Source organism: Dendrobates tinctorius, unplaced genomic scaffold (assembly GCF_039654945.1).
Source record: "Dendrobates tinctorius isolate UK_male_01 unplaced genomic scaffold, ASM3965494v1 ptg000035l, whole genome shotgun sequence".
Lineage (NCBI taxonomy): Eukaryota > Metazoa > Chordata > Amphibia > Anura > Dendrobatidae > Dendrobates > Dendrobates tinctorius.
The window spans coordinates 16,107,959-16,127,849 of record NW_027361703.1 but is presented as its reverse complement, the minus strand read 5'-3'; the positions used below and the strand labels follow the sequence as shown (position 1 = coordinate 16,127,849).

The 19,891-nt window shown below is 43.7% G+C and overlaps 1 protein-coding gene across 5 annotated transcripts in view; it reads left to right on the top strand.

Annotated features, from left to right (window-relative positions):
- Positions 1-19,891, top strand: part of DOCK4 (dedicator of cytokinesis 4) — a 505,372-nt gene that overhangs the window by 295,689 nt on the left and 189,792 nt on the right. For 3 of the 5 annotated variants that reach the window (XM_073573298.1, XM_073573295.1, XM_073573294.1), the window contains exons 24-26: positions 708-835; positions 5,801-5,935; positions 7,683-7,760. In XM_073573298.1, the coding sequence (XP_073429399.1) occupies positions 708-835; positions 5,801-5,935; positions 7,683-7,760 (341 nt within the window). The remainder of the gene's footprint in view (positions 1-707; positions 836-5,800; positions 5,936-7,682; positions 7,761-19,891) is intronic. The other 2 variants (XM_073573297.1, XM_073573296.1) reach the window with 1 other exon arrangement.

The following is a 19,891-nucleotide window of genomic DNA, read 5'->3' as shown; positions in this document are numbered from 1 at the left end:
CCCCGCACTCATAGGTGACAGATCAGTACTCCAGATGTTGAGTACGGATTGATGCACTTGGTAACGTTTAGAACCTATTTTCTGCATGAAGGCAATAAAACAGGGTAATTAACCCTATTCGGGTATGTGCCCACATCGCCTTGTAGACATTGTGTCCACTGCTGTTTTTCTTTTAAGGCAAAGTTGTTCCAAGAAAATGTCAATGTTGGATTTCCTGAAAAGATGTCACCGGTGTCTTCTACTCTATACTTTCACTTATAGAGAGAGGGTGACTTCTGCTGGCATGGACAGGTCGCTTCTTTTACCCACTTCTGTTTCTGAACTTCAAAGCAAAGAAAAGATATGGCATAAGACGAAAACGTGCTCAGCAATATAGTTTTGACATTGCTGTACTTCATGTTCAATTCACATGAGCTTTGAAGCATTTTTCTTGCAGAATCTGCCAGAAAAAGACGCTTGGTGTACAAACGCTTACAAAATACTGTACATCCAAATTACATTTAATCTAAAAATGGGAAAATAAACTTGAAGTTTACTTACTGTAAAAACTGTTTAATGTGACTTTGAAATCCCTAACTCTCTGATCTCTGCAGGCGCTACTGATTTAGGGAAGCCGGACACATTGTCTGTTCTGTCTGGGTAAGCGCCGCTTGTTAAGTGCTTGCGGTGACCTGATTCTAATAACATGCAATGTGTTGTCATTTCAGAGTCCCGGTTTATTCTCCTCCCTGTCGTCCTCCACCACCTCCACATGCATCTGCAGGAGCAGAGAGATCTTGTAATGTGCGCACGTATCCTTAGCAACATGTTTTGTCTTAGCAAGAAAAGCAGCTCTGTAAGTAATTGGGAGATGCTTATTATATACATTAACATACAGCATGCTGAACAGTAATCCGGAACACTGTAAATAATTTCCACAGCGATCTATATATAGGAGAAGTATCCAGCAGGTGCTTGGCATACAGCTGGGAGGCTCGCATTCTTGCCTCTCTGCTAGAATAATTAGCATGCTCTATTGCCAGGTCTCATCTCTAATTACTAATGACAAATTAACTTGCAGGACGTGGAGACTTTTTGATTAAATACGGTGCCTTATCTATTTCCTGTGACACGAGTAATGCCACTTACCAGTGGTAATGGCCACTTTCATCTACGGGAAGCAGGAGGCACTCAATGTAAAATCAGATGGGTCCCACTTTAAAGCAGAATTGTCCTTTGAAAACTCGGAAAGTATGGTGTTGGTGCATTCATAGCCAAGTTATAGGGGGTTTCAGGAAAACCATCTGCTTCAGTGACACTCCCTGGATCTAGCGCTGAGGTTCTGCAACTGCTCTCGGTGTCTGCTATACCCTAAACTCTGATACGAAGTCACCGGCACCACAGTAAATCATTGAGCTCAATGGCTCGTGCGGTCAACGTGGGACTCAGAGCTCAGTCATTGGCCGCAGAGCTGGTGGCGTGCTGTTTGCGCTGCAGACAACAGAAGCCACTGGGTGCAGCGGCATAGATTCCGCTCTTAAACCAGGCAGGGAGAGCAAAGCAGTTTAAAAAAAAAAAAAACTACAGCCAAAAGACAGAGGTTTTCCAAAACAAGAAAATCCCTTAAAGCTACTTCTGGTACACATATTAGTCTCATATGTCCAGGAGCTGTTCTGATGCTCTCCCGCTTGCTATCCACATTTTTAGTCTTTCCCTGGCATTCTGCCAGCATCACAGTTGTAAGAACTTTCTTTCCCTCATTTTTCAGCATGCACTATCCAGTCACTTTCCCTCTGTGAACTGAAAGTTTTCATCTGTTATTCCTGTATGACATTTAGATAAAAGATGTAAAAGCACAATAGGGTCTTATTCAAGTGGAAAATAAAAGAATAAATAGGTAGTTTTGCTCACCTTGTAGGGTTGGGTGTAACACTAAAATAGATTAGATTCCGACTGCCGCAGCTTCCAAGGAGCAGTACTGAAATCTGCCATGGATAATGGAAGTAACCTGCGCTGCTGAATTATTGACAAGCCACAATGGAATACGAAACGTTGGTTTAATGTCAACGCGTTTCAGAGTACACACTATCTACCTCTTCTTCCTCCAGAATCCATCACCTTTTTTGCTGATTGTCCATGTCACATTGCCGATGTTGGTAGAAATTGTGCTGAAGTGTATTACACTGAGCGCTGCCGGCCTTTCAGCTGAACTGCGTGAGCGTCAAGCGGCTCCCACGCTGTGCACTTGGGAGTCGGAGTGACTCTGAAACGCATTGGCATGAAGCCAACATTGCATATTCCATCGTGGCTTGTCATTAATCCAGCAGCGCAGGATACTTCCATTACCGATTGCTTTTATCTATATGACTTTGCAGACAGGAGAGCAGGAGCAGAGAGACAAAAGACCCTCCTTCACTTGTATCCATTGCAGTGTCTCTGCCGCCAGAAATAGATTCCACTTTTCAACAGGCAGTGGAAAGCAAGTTAGTCAGAAGTAGTGACCTTGTTCCTGATCAAATTAATTGGCAAATGTACACTGAGCACAACTTGAATACATTTGAAGAGTATAGCTTCCTCCCTGGACTTCCACACCTAGATCTTGCTGCTCACCATTGGTGCTAATGTAGAGCTGAAAGCATAGGAGCTTTTGGAACGTTACCAGCCTTATATGACATTGGTGTAATTTAGAACCTATACACCAGCAGGACTATGTACTTTTTAGCGTTTGTTTAATGCATGCACTCAAATAGTGTCACCTGCCACCAAAAGGCCATTGTACAAAAAAATAAGAGTATCCTTTTACCCTACACTTATTGTTTTTAAACCAAAACCATTGCTTGAAATATTGCTGTTGGCTATGATGGTAACCATGATACCCAATAAACTATGTATTTTGTCAAACATGTACACTTTTCTAGAGTGGATTCCTATGGTGGTAGATTTTGGGGAGGATCCTGTGGTTGCACACTTTTACATTTCTGCTTTTATTTTGGTCCAACTGTAAAGTTTGTGTAAATGCTGAACCAAAGACAGACTAGACCCACTAGGACTGTAGATATTAGGTCAGTAAACACTGCAACGTGTTCTTAACCTCTGCTTGTAACATCATTATGTTTGCCCTTAAGGCAGCAATAAAGGAGTCTGTTATATGTCATTGTGAAAGTCCTCGCATTTCATCTGTCACAACACACCAACAGGTGTAACGATATAGTAGACCTCTGTGTGCCACCTGCTAAGGCAGGATAACAACTCTTCTGGTGCCTGTGGCTGTTGGGCACAGATTACAATATGAATTGGAAAGATTTAGAACACTTTTCAAACATATTCTTCATTCTGCTGATTTCAAACATTTGGTTTTAAAGTTATTCTGTGCAAATTTTGGTTTTAGAATAATGGTTAATGCCTTAAAGACCTATGACATAATTTCTTGATCATAGGTCGATAACTAATGTTGTGACGCGAGCTCATGAGCCGAACTTGCTTCAAACAGTGCCGATGCCAGCTGTGTTACATAGCCTGCATCTACCTTGACCTGCAGCAACCGGAGCTTGCTCTGATCGCTGTAATTAACCACTTAAATGTCTGCCTCAAGCATTTAAATGATGTCTGTGCCAGCACACATGCAACAGAGCATCTATTACGGGAAACTTTTATGGGAAACAGCGTCTATTGCTAGTTACCATGGTAGCTGGGGCCTGCTGATAGCCCCCATTACTGCCATGTTGCTCATAGGCTGAACTCCTTATGAGAAACATGCTACATATTGCAATATATAAGTGATAGTACAAGCGATCAAGCAATCTCATATTCAAACCCCCCTAAAAAGACTAGTATAAGGTGTAAATGGTAACAGAAGTGTTTTTAAAAACATATATAAATGTAATCATCCCTGTTTTCCCGCATTTAAATAATGAAATTAAAATAATAAGCATATTTGGTATCACCGTTTCCAAAAAAGTTCTACATATTATGATATAAATGTACTTAATCCACATTTTAAATGCGAAAAAAGAAAAACTAAAGTAAAACACGAAAGTTGCCCCTTTTGGTGACTGCATTTCCCACAAATAAGGGCAAAAATGTCTTATTTTCAAAATGGTATCAATAAAAATGTTGACTCTGCTTGGAGCAAGATAAAATAGTTGTGGGTCTCAAAAACTGGCGTCAGTCAGATCATATTTTATTTCATTTTACAAGTTTTATTATTTTTCATCAGTAAAATAACAAATAAAAACGGACAGTTTTGATATCGCTATGTTTGCATTGACCTTGAGAATATTTTGCCAGGTCAGTTTCATCTCACGTGGAACAGCTCAAAAACCAAAGTTTGATTTTTTTCCTGACCTCAAAGGACTTTGTCAACAGAAAAATAAAAAAGTTATGGCCTTTAGAGCAATGCTAGGAAAATAAAAACAAAAGCGCAAACATATTCATTAAAAGATTAACTATGTTTTTGTAAAGATTTTGTAGAAAACGCAAAATATAGTATTCTATTCTAATTAATAGTGTTATAAGTTTCTGTAGCTTAAAGCGGTGGTCCGGTCCAATCGATAAGTCTGAATTCACTCTGTGAGACTGCAGACCTATCCATTTAGACCGGACAACCCCTTTAAAATGTGGTGCAATAATGCGGAAACTTCATTAGGTTCTACAATATGGTCAGGGGGGTAACTTTCATGTATATCGTTACATTAAGACTGAGGGGCCTATTTATTAAGACTGGAGTATGGGGATCACTTAATGGACTAACATAAATTCTCACTGGCGTGTAAACCGCTTCACCTCGTTAGATAGACTACTCTAGTCAGTGACCAGCATAGCTCCAGGACTTTTCCTGAATTTGATTAGCGGACATAGCTACACCCTGTCCTGTCCTGGCTGCTCCCCAAGATCCACCCATGTTGGCAGAGCTACTTCAAGCTATCATGAAAATGCCAAAACACACAACAGTTTTTTGCAACTCCACCTTGCACAAAAATTCGGTGACTTTTCAAAGCATTTTCTGCCAGTTTTGTAACATAAGAGCTCTGATGAATCATCCTCATAATGCCATGCGATGTTTTTCTGAAATACAACAGACTACTGACGGATTTCTCCTTTGTGTTGTATTTTGCAGCAATCTCACCTTCCCTCTTAAAGATACTCATTAACATGGCTGTCCCCCAATTTCCACATGGATATTGTTTCATTCTGTTGAATCATGAAAACATAAAAAGTTTTTATTTCAAATTCAAAAATAAAAAAAATCAAAAAACAACATCTTGATGTGAATTTTGCTGTGATATTTGTTGTAGCCCCATCTGCTCTTCTCTTCATTCCCTCTGATTGTGCTTGGTGCTGCAGGACACACATACGCTGCGGCTCAGTCCCAGGGCTGAGACCCTCCAGCACAGTGACTCCCCTTATTGTCCAGGCCAATCAGTAAGAATCCGCACACTACAGGCAACGTCTTCCAAAGCAGCACTGAATACGTTAGGTGGACCACAAACAACTGCAGGGGTCACCATAACAATTCTCTAACAACAAGATTTAGTCTCGGAAAGAAGCATTTTTTAATGAATTATTACAATTAATCAAAGCTTACATGTTATATGATCTGTCATAGAAAATCCATAATGCAAATACACGGAGCAAGCCAAAATCCTATAAAACATTTTTATGGTATACATTGTAAAGGCATAAAATACATTTCTAAAAATGTGTCTCTGTGCAAGAGTGGTGTACTTTGTGGTGGTTTTAGATCTGCATTTTGTTAGTGTTTCTGGGCTTTGTTACTTTGGTAGCTTTTATTAAATTGATTTATATATTTGGTAATCTTTAGGAAAAGTCTGCCATGAAGGAGATTGATGTGATCGTGAACAGCTTGCTGGATATATTATTAAGAACTATTTTAGAGATTACCAGTAGACCTCAGCCTTCAGGCTCGGCAATGAGACTTCAGTTTCAGGACGTAACTGTAAGTATTGTGTCTTGACATGCATATAAGTTACCTCTATTGCCACTTTAATTCACACTGTATAAACCGTTATCACGAAAAAACAAACGTACGTTCTGATGGGATGTAACGTGCCACATCAGGAGGTACATGTATGGGATTTGGATGGTGTGTGCGCAGGAGTTGTGCCCGTTTCATTTGCATTGGGACTGGCTGTAATATATAGATGTAGCCCTGTTGCATCTCCTGGGACCTGAGCAAGCTCTGATTCCAGCACTTTTATTCTTCACATGCCCCTATCAATAAAGACAGTGGCAATTAAAGGGAACCTGTCACCCCCTCCAGGCGATTTTAAGTAAAAGAGCCACCTTGTGCAGCACTAATGCTGCATTCTGTCAAGGTGGCTCTTTTATTTAGGGTACCTTCCACCGCAGAAATAATCTTTTTTAAAATTGGTCAGACATACCTGATATTTGACAGGGGGGCAGGTCTTTCCTCATCTGACCGAGACGCCTCACATCCATCACTCATGTCTTCCTGCGTTGTTTGCTTCGCCTCTTCATTTTTCTTTTCAAATCCTGGCGCCTGCGCTGTAGTATGTATTCTGGGGCATGCGCAGTGACCACTGCCTGTCCTCTCTCATGACTTCCTGGCCGTCCTATCGTGCGGCCAGAGATCCCGCCCTGCAGTCGCTTATTATTTATTCACAATGCGGGGCTGGGAATCTTGGGCATGCGCAGTAGTTATCTGTGGCTCTCATGCCCAAGATTCCCAGCCCCGCTGTGTGATTAAATCATAAGCGACTGCAGGGCGGGATCTCTGGCCGCGCGTCCACGCAGGCGCGATAGGAAGAGCATTAGTGCTGCACAAGGTGGCTCTTTTACTTAAAATCACCTGGAGGGGGTGACAGGTTCCCCTTAAGGAGGTTGACAGAGAGAAAGAGCACCCTTGGTCATCCCATCAGCTTCCTGCCCCTCTATTGCTTTCGAGGGGTGCAGATAGGATGGCATGACAACCAGAGGCCTAGCAATGGCCTCCTTATCGGCTGCACACCAAAGGCTGTTTTACGTGGCGTCTCATAGGCTGCCTCTCAGTGTAACATTGCCAGGCTGAGATAATACATGTCACTACACAAGTAGTGCAGTGTGTTATCTATGCTATCACAGGATCGTGTACTTGGATCCCCTTCTGGGACTTCCTTTTTTTTCTTTTTACAATATTAGTATTAACATGTTGTAAAAAGTTTTAGTTTTCCCACTAATAAGTAGTTTAATCTGGGAAAACTACTGGTTTGGGGAGCCATGCCATCTGTTGGTGTAGGTCCACTATGTTTTATCAAGACCAAAGTCAGTGCAGCCGTCTACCAGGACACTTTAGAGCACTTCATCCTTCCCTCTGCCGACAAGCTTTTTGGAGATGTAATGACTCTATCAAATATGAGTTTCACTTTTTTTGTATTGAAGAACTGAAATAAATTAACTTTTCATATGATATTCTAATTTTGTGAGATGCACCTGAACATCTCACTATACCTGTATATTAAGGGTAAACTAAAAGTTGGTGATTTTTTTTTACCCAGAAAATTGCTAAAAATAATAAATATTGTTTACAATAATTACTATTTATACCCTTTTTAAAAATAGACGTCACACATAAGTCCGGTAAATGACATATTTGGTAACTGTGCTTTTAATGGCTTAGCATGTACGTACTTTATATATGTTTGCCTAATGTGCATATGCATGTAAATGTGCATCTGTATATGCAGGTGGGGCCTGTCGGAGGGGGACGCCCAGAGAGAAGTTCTGCACAGGGGCCCTTCACTGTCATTGTTCGTCCCTGTTTGGTATGGCCTCATTTTTAACACCTTGTACTGTAAAACTTATTTAATTATTTATCTTATATGGTGAATACTGTAAGAAAGAAAAAAAAAATGCCAGAAATTGTAATTTGTATTCTTCTCACCTCACAAAATTTTTTTTTTTTTAAATTATCAAAAAGTTGTATTTCTAGTTTCAAATAAAAGCTACAAGTTGTCTCACAATAAATAAGCCCTAACATGGCATTGTACACAAATAACTAAAAAAGTTGTGGGTCTAGGAATATAATACCCTGAAGTGTTTTTTTTGATTGGCAGAAGTAGTAAAACCTAAACTAAGGCCGGTTTCACACTAGCGCTTTTTCAGCGCGCGCACGGCCGGGGGTAGCTCCGCCCCCGAGCCGGCTCTCTGCCCGGCGTGCCCGCCCCTTCCTTGTAGCGCCGCCTCCTAGCGGACAGCGGCGCCTGCGATCGGCGCACCCTATCTTTAGCATAGGGTGCGCCGATCGTGCGCAGGCCGTGCGCTAGTTGCGCTTTGACCTGCGCTGCGCACTTTTGACGGTGCGCCGTGCGCGCCAAAATCCGAAAAGTTTGATTTTGGCGCGCACGGCGCACCGTCAAAAGTGCGCAGCGCAGGTCAAAGCGCAACTAGCGCACGGCCTGCGCACGATCGGCGCACCCTATGCTAAAGATAGGGTGCGCCGATCGCAGGCGCCGCTGTCCGCTAGGAGGCGGCGCTACAAGGAAGGGGCGGGCACGCCGGGCAGAGAGCCGGCTCGGGGGCGGAGCTACCCCCGGCCGTGCGCGCGCTGAAAATGCGCTAGTGTGAAACCGGCCTAAAGCAGACTGTTACGCCCATCTGTGGCACACGTGGATTTGTGGACCCACTGTGCTACAGGTTCGGGCCTACCCAGGAAGGGGTGTAACGAAGCAGCTACCTTGGTGTTCACTGGAGCCTCTTGTGGTGAGGTCAGGCTTGTGCGGCAGATAAATGCCAGGTACTACTCCTGGACAGAACTCGGTACTGCAGCTGCTGACCCCTAGGGTCAGGTACGCTGACACTGCTATAGGGCTTACTTCAGACACGCCTGTCTAGGATTCAGTGTCAGAGTTGGGCCACTCATGGAACAGGGAATAATGTTTATGCACTGGCCGCTCCTGGAGTAGGGGACATTGTTCAGGCACTGGCCCTTCCGGGGTCAGGGTTCAGTCACTGGCCGCTCTGGAACCAAGGGCCAAATTTCAGGTACTGGACACTCCTGGAACAGGGGAAGAGGTTTAGACAATGGACAGTTCAGGACCAGGGACAAGTTTCAGAGGCCTACAGACACAGAACTGGCCTCACCAGGAACAGGGTACAGTGTTCAGGCACTGGCCGCTCAGGGGACAGGGTTCAGGCGCCACACCAGAACAAGGGGACTGCTCAACTCACTAGCAGTACACCTTACTAGTAATTCACTGCGTTGCTTGGCGACTGCGTAGGCAAGAGAGAGTCTTTTATACAAGATGTCTCCAAGCCATTGGCTGGGAGCCATCTTGCAGGTGTACTACTTAAGCCAAATGCCTCTCACCAACAGGCTGTGAGGCATTTAGTATAATGCGCACTCCGCCCCTTTAAGAACTGGGAAGCACAAGCACGCAAATACTAGTTGTGCCCACCCAGAAAGCAGGAAATAGTGGGAGGGACACATCGGGAGACAACACTGCCGGGCTGTAGTGGTGAGTAAGCTAGAGCCCCTGCATGGAGGGGGAAGGTGACAACATGCAGGAGCGCCGGCAGCAGCGTTACATAAAGTTGATATTAGTGTGTTGACACACACTTGCAGAATAAGATTAACATGTCAATTATGCTGAATGGGGATTCATTCCATTTCCCTAAAACGGTCATAAAAAGTGCTAAAAAGCACCAAAAGATAGAATTGGTGAGAATCGAAGCCTGTTGTACAAAAAAAAACGTATTGTGTAACTCGGTTGCCAAAAAATGTAAAACTTATAGTTCACAGAATATCCTGACTCCTCCTTTTTTGTTGTTGCTGTATTTCAATAAAAAATATCATGAGAAGCATAAATTTTACATTTTTCTGTAAACTGGAAAAAGTTTTAGAACACAAATAATATATACATTTTATATTTCCTTAATCGTCCTGACCCACAGAATAAAGTAAACTTTAGTTTTGTAGCACATAATTAGTCTAAAAATGAAAATGACAGAACTACAACAAAATTTCTATTTTTTCCCATTTCCCATGGTCTAGGCACCCCAGCTGTTTCTGCATTCAGTGGTCACATAGTACCGCTCATTAAAGTCATGAACATGCACATATTCATGACTCTAATGAGCGGTACCATGTGACTGCTGAATGCAGGAACAGCTGGGGCGCCAAGACCATGGGGGGAAGCAGGGGGTGCAGAGACCGTGCCAGGAGGGGGGTGAGTATGGTCTCTTACACCCCCGTTCCCCCTCCCCCGCCGACTCCCGGTATATGACTTGCGTATAAGCCGAGAGGGGGGGGGACCTTTCAGCCCCAAAAGTTGGCTGAAATTGTCTTATACGCGAGTATATACGGTATATATATAAAAAGTTTTGTTACAGTGGCATGCAAAAGTTTAGGCACCCCTGGTAAAAATTACTGTTATTGTGAACAGTTAAGCAAGTTGAAGATAAAATGATCTCTAAAAGGCCTAAAGTTAAAGATGACACATTTGTTTTGTATTTTAGGCTAAAAAGTAATACACATTTGTCATTTTTTCACATTTTAAAAATTACAAAAAGAAAAATGGTCCGATGCTAAAGTTTGGGCACCTTTGGAGGTTTGTGTGCTCAGATAATTTTGACCAAGGTTTCAGACCTTAATTAGCCTGTAAGGGATATGGCTTGTTCACCCTCAATGTTAGGAAAGGCCCGCTGATGCAGATTCCACAGGTTTAGAAACACATAGCCTCCTCTAACCTTGTGCGAAAAAACAGCCACCATGGGTTCTTTTAAGCAGCTGCCTAGCACTCTGAAAATGGTGGAGGCCCACAAAGCAGGAGAAGGCTATAAGAAGATAGCAAAGCGGTTTCAAGTTGTCCTTTCCTCAGTTCAATATGTAATTCAGAAATAGCAGTTTACAGGAACAGTGGAGGTCAAGATAAGGTCTGGAAGGCCAAGCAAAATTTCAGAGAGAGCTGCTTGTAGGATTGCTAGAAAGGCATATCAGAACCCCCACTTGACTGCAAAAGACCTTCAGAAAGATTTAGCAGATTCTGGAGTTGTGGTAATTGTTCTACTGTTCAGAGACACCTTATCAAATATGGCCTTCATGGAAGAGTCATCAGAAGAAAACCTCTCCTGCACCCTCACCATAAAATTTAGCATCAGAGGTATGCAAAAGAACATCTAAACAAGCCCAATGCATTTTAGAAACAAGTCCTGTGAATCGTGGAAGTTAAAATAAAACTCTTTGGTCGCAATGATCAAAGGGTATGTGCAGAGAAAAAATTGCATAGAATTTCAGGAAAAGAACATCTTTCCAACCATTAAGCATGGAGATGGATCAATCATGCTTTGGAGTTGTGTTGCAGACAATGGCACAGGGAACATTTCACAGGTAGAGGGAAGAATGGAGTCAATGAAATTTCAACAAATTCTTGATGCAAATATAACACCATGTGTAAAAAAAGCTGAATTTGAAAACAGGATTGCTTCTGCAAATGGATAATGATCACACACATCAAAATCCACAATAGACTACCTCAAAAGGCGGTAGCTAGAGGTTTTTCAATGGCCCTCACAGTCCCCTGATTCGATCATCATTGAAAATCTGTGGCTAGTCCTCAAAATAGCAGTGCATGCAAGACGACCCAGGAATCTCACAGAAATGGAAGAATTTTCCAAGGAAGAATGGATGAAAATCCATCATACAAGAATTGAAAGACTCTTGGCTGGCTACTAAAAGCATTTACAAGCTGTGATATTTTAAAAGGGAGTGCTACTAGGTACTAACTATGCAGGGTGCCCAAACTTTTGCATTGGCCTATTTTCCTTATTGTAATTTTTAAAATGTAAAAACTGACTATATAATTTTTTTGGCCTAAAATACAGAGAAAATATGTCATCTTTAACTTTAGCCCTTTTAGAGATCATTCCATCTTCAACTTGCTTAACTGGTCACAATAACAGTAATTTTGACCAGGGGTGCCCAAACTTTTAAATGCCACTGTATATAGGGCTTTCTCAAACTCTGTATAGTTGTCTTTTATGTTGTATGCTTTAGGACCTCTGTGACTTATTAATAGAATAATGACATTTCAAACTTCCAGTTTCGTTCTATAAATTGAAACAAGGATCACAGACTTTTTTACAACCATTAATATGGTTTCATTTTACATGAGACATACATCCTTTCAGTGTGGCAGCTCAGCAGACAAGGATGTACAAGGTATATCTAGAATGAGTCATGGATGAGTGTTGTAGCTGGGATCCAAGCTGTTAAAATGCCCCCACCCTTATCACCAGCAAGTGTGAAAAAGGAGAAGGGAGCACTGGGGGAGCTGACCAGCTGCAGGAACAGTAGGGAGATCTATGATGTGAGATCCTCCTTCTGTCCCTATGATGACTATAACCAACAGGGGGCGTTAGAGTGACTACTTCCTCTAATTACAGCTGTGTCACTGATTCTGGACTTTTTTTTCCTGTTTTCTTTGGGGAATCCATGGCCCTTTACTAGCCTGAAAATACCAGTCCTCAGTTGCCTGCTTTAGCTTGGCTGGTTGTCAAAAACAACTCCTGTTTTTATTTTTTATATAAATCATTTATTACCTTATAGGTGACATCTTCTCTGATTGTTCCTACTCCATTTGTCTCCAAGTAGTACAGATGCCATGATGAGATTTCATGCTCAGAACTCAACTTTGCAATCTTCTCTGTCTCCAGGAGCACATTCTGACACTGCGCCCTTAAAGGGAACCCGTCACCAGAAAAAAAACACTTTTAACGTGCATATATGGGGTTAATCTGTAGGTTAATAGCGTTATAATGGCTGGCTCCTGCTTGTAGCCTAAACTCTGCGTGGAGAAAATGAACTTTATTCTCCCTAGCAGCGTTCCTATTTCAGTCACGGGGTGGCACCAGTGCTGATTCAGTCACCGCTCTGAGAATACAGAACGGCAGCTGTAACCGTGCCCCTGGCTCTGTCTGACAGCTGAGCCCCAATTCAGTGTCAGTCAAGATCAGGAGCGCTGTTGGAGCCGCTGTTGTGTATTCTCAGAGTGGTGATTACACCCATGATTGCGCCACCCCCATGACTGAAACAGAAAATGTGCTGGGGAGAATAAAGTTCCTTTTCTCTTTCCCCCATGACGGCACCACAGAGAGAGGGGATCCGCCCCATAGGGACAGGAAAGCTACAGATAAAAAGGCGGTACCTATCTCCCGCATCAGTCGAGGGATGCTGGGGCCGACCAGTCTGGAGGACGACAGCGGGGGGTTCCTTGTTCAGGCTGGGGCGGTGACCCGAGGCGCCACTGCTGGGGTCAGCGGGCCTCCAGGGTGTGCCGGGGAGAGAGGAGGCAGAAGCTGTTCCCGAAGACCACCTCTCCCAGGAGTATGAGGGCGCTCTCCCTCTGGTGCGGTCGGCGAGGGGTCACACTGTGCCTTGAGACAATGTCCGGGGGAGGACCAGAGAATGCCGGCGGTGCGCCGGCAGCAGCTAGTGCGCATGCGCGGGGCAGGGGGAGGGGGGAGACAAAGGCGTCGTGCGTGCTCCCCCACGTGGCAGTGGCCAGAAGGGGAGCAATGGTACTTAAGATGTCTAGACAGGCCATAGTGCTGCATTTCTGGGAAGCATGAGTACTGAGCCTTCTGAAGAGCAACCGCTGATGGACATGTCCTCGGACACGGGACATCAGCAGCAACTGCCGCAGCAGCACCGTAAGAAGAATTCAAGGGAGAACCAACCACAGCGACGTAGCAGCAGCCGCTCAGGGTCTTGGTGCAGCAAGGAGTCCAGTGGGGCAGTGGTCCCAAGAATCAAGCCTCTTGCAGATCCGGTGCCCCCTTCAAACTTGGTATCCTTCTTCGGCCTGGTGGGTAAGTGAGCTAAGTAAATGTATATATTGTAACTAGGGCCTCCTTCTCTTATAGGGAAAGAAGTGTACGCAAAAGGATAAGCACAAGGTTTGCCCACTTTGTAAAGAGGAGCTTCCCACGGCGTGGGGGGAAAAAGCTCTACCAAGTCTGCATTGAGCAATACAATATGCGAGGAGTCCCCAAGCTTCGCCTCTGACCTTAGTGCCCTAATCAAACATCAAGTAGAAGATACCTTCAAATCCCTTCAGGGAGGAAGCAAAAAGCATAGGAAGACAAAAAGCAGGGACCCTGAGTCAGAGCACAGTGATAGGGAGAGCGAATCTTCTTTATCATGCACAGGCAGTCCTTCATCCGACTCCACATCTTCTTCGGAGGGGGGTCGAAGCTGTTTTCCTATAGAGGAAACCGATAACTTAATAAAAGCAATTAGAACCACTATGGGACTGGTAGACACCAGGCCCAAAAGAACCATTCAGGATGCCATGTTCAGTGGGTTAGAGCAGAAGAAGAGAAGTTGATTCCCCATGAACGACAAAATTCAAGCTCTGATACAGATGGAGTGGAAAAGGCCAGAAAAAAAAGGGTCTCCTAGCCCCCAAAAGAAAATATCCCTTCGAAGATCCAGCCTGTTCATTCTGGGAGAAGGCACAAAGGCGGATGTGGCCATAGCAAAAGCCTCAAAAAAATTCTTTCTGCCGTTTGAGGAGAGTGTTGTCTCCCGGAAGGGAAAATGCTACTCATAAAACAGATAGCAGCAGGGGCAAGAATTCAGGCAATAACAACCCTGAGGAGGGCCGTGCCCCTGCTCGGCTTGATGATGTCCTGTATGCCAGCTGTTCAGTGGGCCCAGGCACATACAAGGGATCTCCAGTGGGAAATACTAGCGGCAGAAATTTCTCTTCATGGAAATTTAGAAGGGCGGTTAGACATCTCGCCCGAAACAGCTCACTCACTGCAGTGGTGGACAGAACCATCCAACTTATCCCGGGGGATCCCTTCTGTGTTACCGATCTCTCGAATCCTTACCACAGATGCAAGCCCCAGTGGGTGGGGGGCTTACTTGGACAACCAGGTAGCACAAGGAGTCTGGATAGGGGACGAAAATGTAGCTTCCTCGAACATGAAGGAGCTGTTAGCGGTAAAACTCGCTCTCCTGTACTTTCGGGACTCCCTCAGGACCCACCACATTAAGGGTGTTTTTGGACAACCGCACGGTAGTAGCTTATTTCAACCATCAGAGGGGTACAAGATGCCACGCCCTAATGGAAGTGACAAAGTCCATTTTCCAGTTTGCAGAGAGGAACCTAGGGTCACTGACAGCACTACACATAAAGGGGGCAGACACTGTGACAGCGGACTTCCTAAGTCGCACACAGCTGACACAGGGCGAGTGGGAGCTGAACCAGGAGGGTTTCAATCAGATCATGAAACTATGGGGGAACCCAATATAGACCTATTTGCCAACAGCAGAAATCGGAAGGTGAAAACTTTCTGCTCCAGAGACCCTTCCAGTAGCTCTGGATGCCCTTATGATCCCCTGGCACTTTCCCCTTGCATATGCGTTCCTGCCAATCGCCTTAATTCCATCAGTTCTGAGGAAGATTCGGGAGGACAAGGCAAGGTTAATCTTAATAGCTCCCTTCTTGCCAAGAAGGACTTGGTTCTCTTGGCTGAGGAGGATGTCCATCTCCAACCCTTGGGTCCTTCCGGATGTCCCAAACTTACTCTCACAGGGCCCAGTGCTGCACCCACAGGTGGAGAACCTACATATGATGGCCTGGAATTTGAAAGGGCTCTGTTGAGCAGCAGGGGTTTCTCCCCAAATTGTGTCTACTCTGCTACGGAGTAGAAAAAGTAGAAAACCGGTAACCACTAAATTGTACAGGAGGATCTGGAGGAAGCTCCTTTCAGTTTCAAGGGCCAGTTCGAGTGGGAATGTACCTCTATCAAAGATCTTAGAGTTCCTGCAAAAAGGCTTAGAGCAAGGTCTAGCTACCAGCACATTCAAAATTCAGGTGGCGGCCCTAGGGGCCCTATACAACTATGACTTGGCAGGGAACTGTTGAGTATCCAGGTTCATTAAGGCAGCCAGTAGATCCAGGCCTAAGTCTTCTCTAAACAACCCCCGTCTCCCCGGGATCTAAACTTGGTACTCTCAGATCTAACCAAGCCCCCCTTTGGTCCTTTACCAGAAGCATCCTTAAAGTTGATATCACTTAAGACCTCTCTCCTGATAGCTCTGACATCGGCCTGTAGAATCAGTGATATCCAGGCCCTGTCAGCTTTCCCTCCATTTACGCAGATCTTGGATGACAGGGTGGTACTTAGGGCAGACCTAGCTTACCTCCCGAAGGTGGCATCCCGTTTCCACAGAACTCAAGAAATCCCCCTCCCCTCCTTTTGCCCCAATCCCAAAAACGGGGGGGAAGAAGCTCTACACACATTAGATGTTAGGAGATGCCTAATTGAGTACCTAGCGTCCACCAGGGAGTGTAGAAAGGATAGGTCTCTTTTTGTGTGCTTCCAGGGTCCAAGAAATGGGCAGAAAGCATCTAAGAGCACGCTGGCGAGGTGGATAAGGGACGCTATCACCTTATCGTACTCTTCACAAGGTGCGAACATCTCAGAGAGAGTAACAGCCCATTCTACAAGAGAAGTGTCAACTTCCTGGGTGGAGAGAGCTGGCATCTCAATTGAGCAGATATGTAGAGCCGCTACATGGTCTTCTCCCTCTACATTCTTCAACCACTATCAGCTGGAACTAGCCACCTCTTCTGATCTAACCTTTGGTAGAAGGGTACTAGAGGCAGTGGTCCCCCCCTAATAGATAGTCTCTGCAATTCTCTCCATGGTGCCATCATGGGGGAAAGAGAAAAGCGTAGTTACTTACCGTTAACGGTATTTCTCTGAGCCCATGATGACACCCGTATATTCCCTCCCTGCATGTGTGGGGTGCACACTTGTTGTAAATACAGTTTAGTCAAATAGTCACGTGGTGTCTCCTCTATGCAGTTTTAATGATTATAGTAATTTTTTCTTAAAGTTGTTCATGTTATTATTAGGCTGATGTTTCATTAAGGCTCTGTAAAACAACTGATGCGGGAGAGAGGTACTGCCTTTTTATCTGTAGGTTTCCTGTCCCCGAGGGGCGGATACCCTCTCTCCGTGGTACCGTCATGGGCTCAGAGAAATACCCCTAACGGTAAGTAACTACACTTTTCTCCCTGCACCGTTAGACTACGTGCAGGCGCCGACAGGATTATCTGCTATTAACATGCAGATTGACCACATATCTGCAGGTTAGAAGTGTTTTTTTTTCTAGTGACAGATTCCCTTTAAAAACAACAGTATCATTATACTGCCCCATAAATAAAGATATCTCGCATGCTTCACCCCTGAAAAATAATAACCACCACATGAAGACCCCCTACAGGCCGCCCCGGAGCACGAGAATCTCATTAACTCAAAACTGAAAATACAGATCAAATCACATCCACAAGACTGGTTTCATCAACCAATGTATAATTTTAATCAGTATAATGGCACTGACCTGACACTGTATGTAGGTTACTCAGCACAATCCTGCTGACTGGTTCCCTTTTAAGAAAAAATGTGTAACAAATTTATGATCTATTTTCACCTATTACTCTTGAGAAAATGAAAACTTTGCAGCAAATATAACATTTTAGTGATACAAATATAATTTTTACCTATTTTCCATTATTATAAAATTCTACGAGGAGCCTGTGAGTTCACAACACTCACAACACATGTAGATGAACTCGCTCAGCAGTGTTGCTTATCTGACACTTCAGAGGCCTTGCTTATGTACAAAATGTATATTGAAACAAAATGTGCTGTCCAAAAGTAAATAGCGGACCTTACTTTCCCAAGCCCTGTCGGTTGATTAAAAAGTAGTGTACATCCACATATGAGGTACTGCCATATTGAGTAGTAATAGCACGATAAATTCTGTGGGCCATTTTCTCCTATTACCCCTTGTAAGAATTAAATATGTGTGGCTAAAGTAACATTTTTAGCAAGGGAAAAAAATAATTTTAATTTTTTAACTGAATTCCTTGTGGTTTACGTGTGAGGGTTTGCTGCTCTGCGGCACCTCATGGGCTTTGCAAAGGTATCATGGCATCTGCAATCTAATCCAGCCAAATGTGCACTCTAAAATTAAACAGTTTAAGTGAATTAAACTTTGTTTCAGTAAGAAAAATATTTTTCTCCTTTAAAAAATTTAAAAATAGTTAGCAAACATGCCAATAATGCACTACCATACTCATATCAACCTCTAGGATAAACCCAATGTATTATTTATATCAATAGCACTAGTCATAACAGCAAAAATGCTATTAACATTGTTTGGATGTGTACACCTAGCATCCTTGAGGTCGGTTTTGTCTTCTTTATACCGCAGTAAAAATGTTCAGATTTGCAAAAGCTCAAAAATAGTTTTTAATATATGTGTGTGTATGTGTGTGTGTGTGTGTGTATATATATATATATATATATATATATATATATATATATACACTGTATCTACTATATAATTGTCTTATTCTGTCTGTCTGTCATGGAAATCCCACCTCGCTGATTGGTCGCGGCAGTTAGGCCACGACCAATCAGCGACAGTTGCTTAGTCGTCGTGGCAACACGGCCGCATTGCTTATTGTACAGGCACATTACAGCCGTTAAAGTCATTACTGCTGCGTTGCTCATTACACAGGCACAGTCCTGTATATATTATAGAGTACAATACATTAGGTAATTAGGTAACAGTAGAACAGTGACTGCAGCTCTGGGTATAACTGGCGTACAATACATTAGGTGACAGCAGAAAAGTGAATGCAGCTCTGGGTGTAACTGGAGTACAATACATTAGGTAAGATCTGAACAGTGACTGCAGCTCTGGCTGTAACAGGAGTATAATACATTAGGTAAGAGCAGAACGGTGACTGCAGCTCTGGGAGTAACTGGAGTACAATACATTAGATAACAGCAGAACAGTGACTGCAGATCTGGGTGTAACTGGAGTACACTACATTAGGTAACAGCAGAACAGTGACTGCAGCTCTGGGTGTAACAGGAGTACATTAGGTAACAGTAGAACAGTGACGCAGATCTGGATGTAACTGGAGTACAATACATTAGGTAACAGCAGAATGGTGACAGCAGCTCTGGGTTTAACTGGAGCACAATACATTAAGTAAGAGCAGAACGGTGACTGCAGCTCTGGGTGTAACTGGACTACAATACATTAGGTGAAAGCAGAACCGTGACTGCAGCTCTGGGATTAACTGGAGTACAATATATTAGATAACAGCAGAACAGTGACTGCAGCTCTGGCTGTAACAGGAGTACAATACATTAGGTAACAGGGAACAGTGACTGCAGCTCTGGGTGTAACAGGAGTATAATACACTAGATGGTGGCCCGATTCTATCACATCGGGTATTCTAGAGTCTCTGTTAAAATAAAAAATAGTTATATACTCATCTTCCGACGACCCCCGGACTCTGTCCCTCCTCTCACCACGCTCCCGGCATCTTCCGTTCCAAGTAATGCTTAGCGAGAAGGGCCGGAGATGACGTCACTCTCGTGAGAGCGCGACGTCATCAGCAGTGTTTCGTGCTAAGCATTACTGGGACCGGAAGATGCCAGGAGTGTGGTGAGAGGAGGGACAGAGTCCGGGGGTCGTCGGAAGGTGAGCATATAACTATTTTTTATTTTAACAGAGACTCTAGAATACCCGATGCGATAGAATCGGGCCACCATCTAGTGTATATATATGTGTGTGTGTATATATATATATATATATATATATATATATATATATATATATATATATATATATATATATATTTATTTATTTTTATTCGTGATGTCAGATCTAATGAAGAGCAACTGGTTGCTGATTCTCAGCTTTATACTGTACTTGGCAGCTTTGCTGAGTGTTCAGAATTTGTCATGTCCTTCCCCACAGAGCCAATTAAATGTCAGTAAGCTCTAACAATATGTCCTTGTCATTCTGTGGCATGTATGAGCTTAGTGCAAGCGACATCACTGTTCTCCAATTATA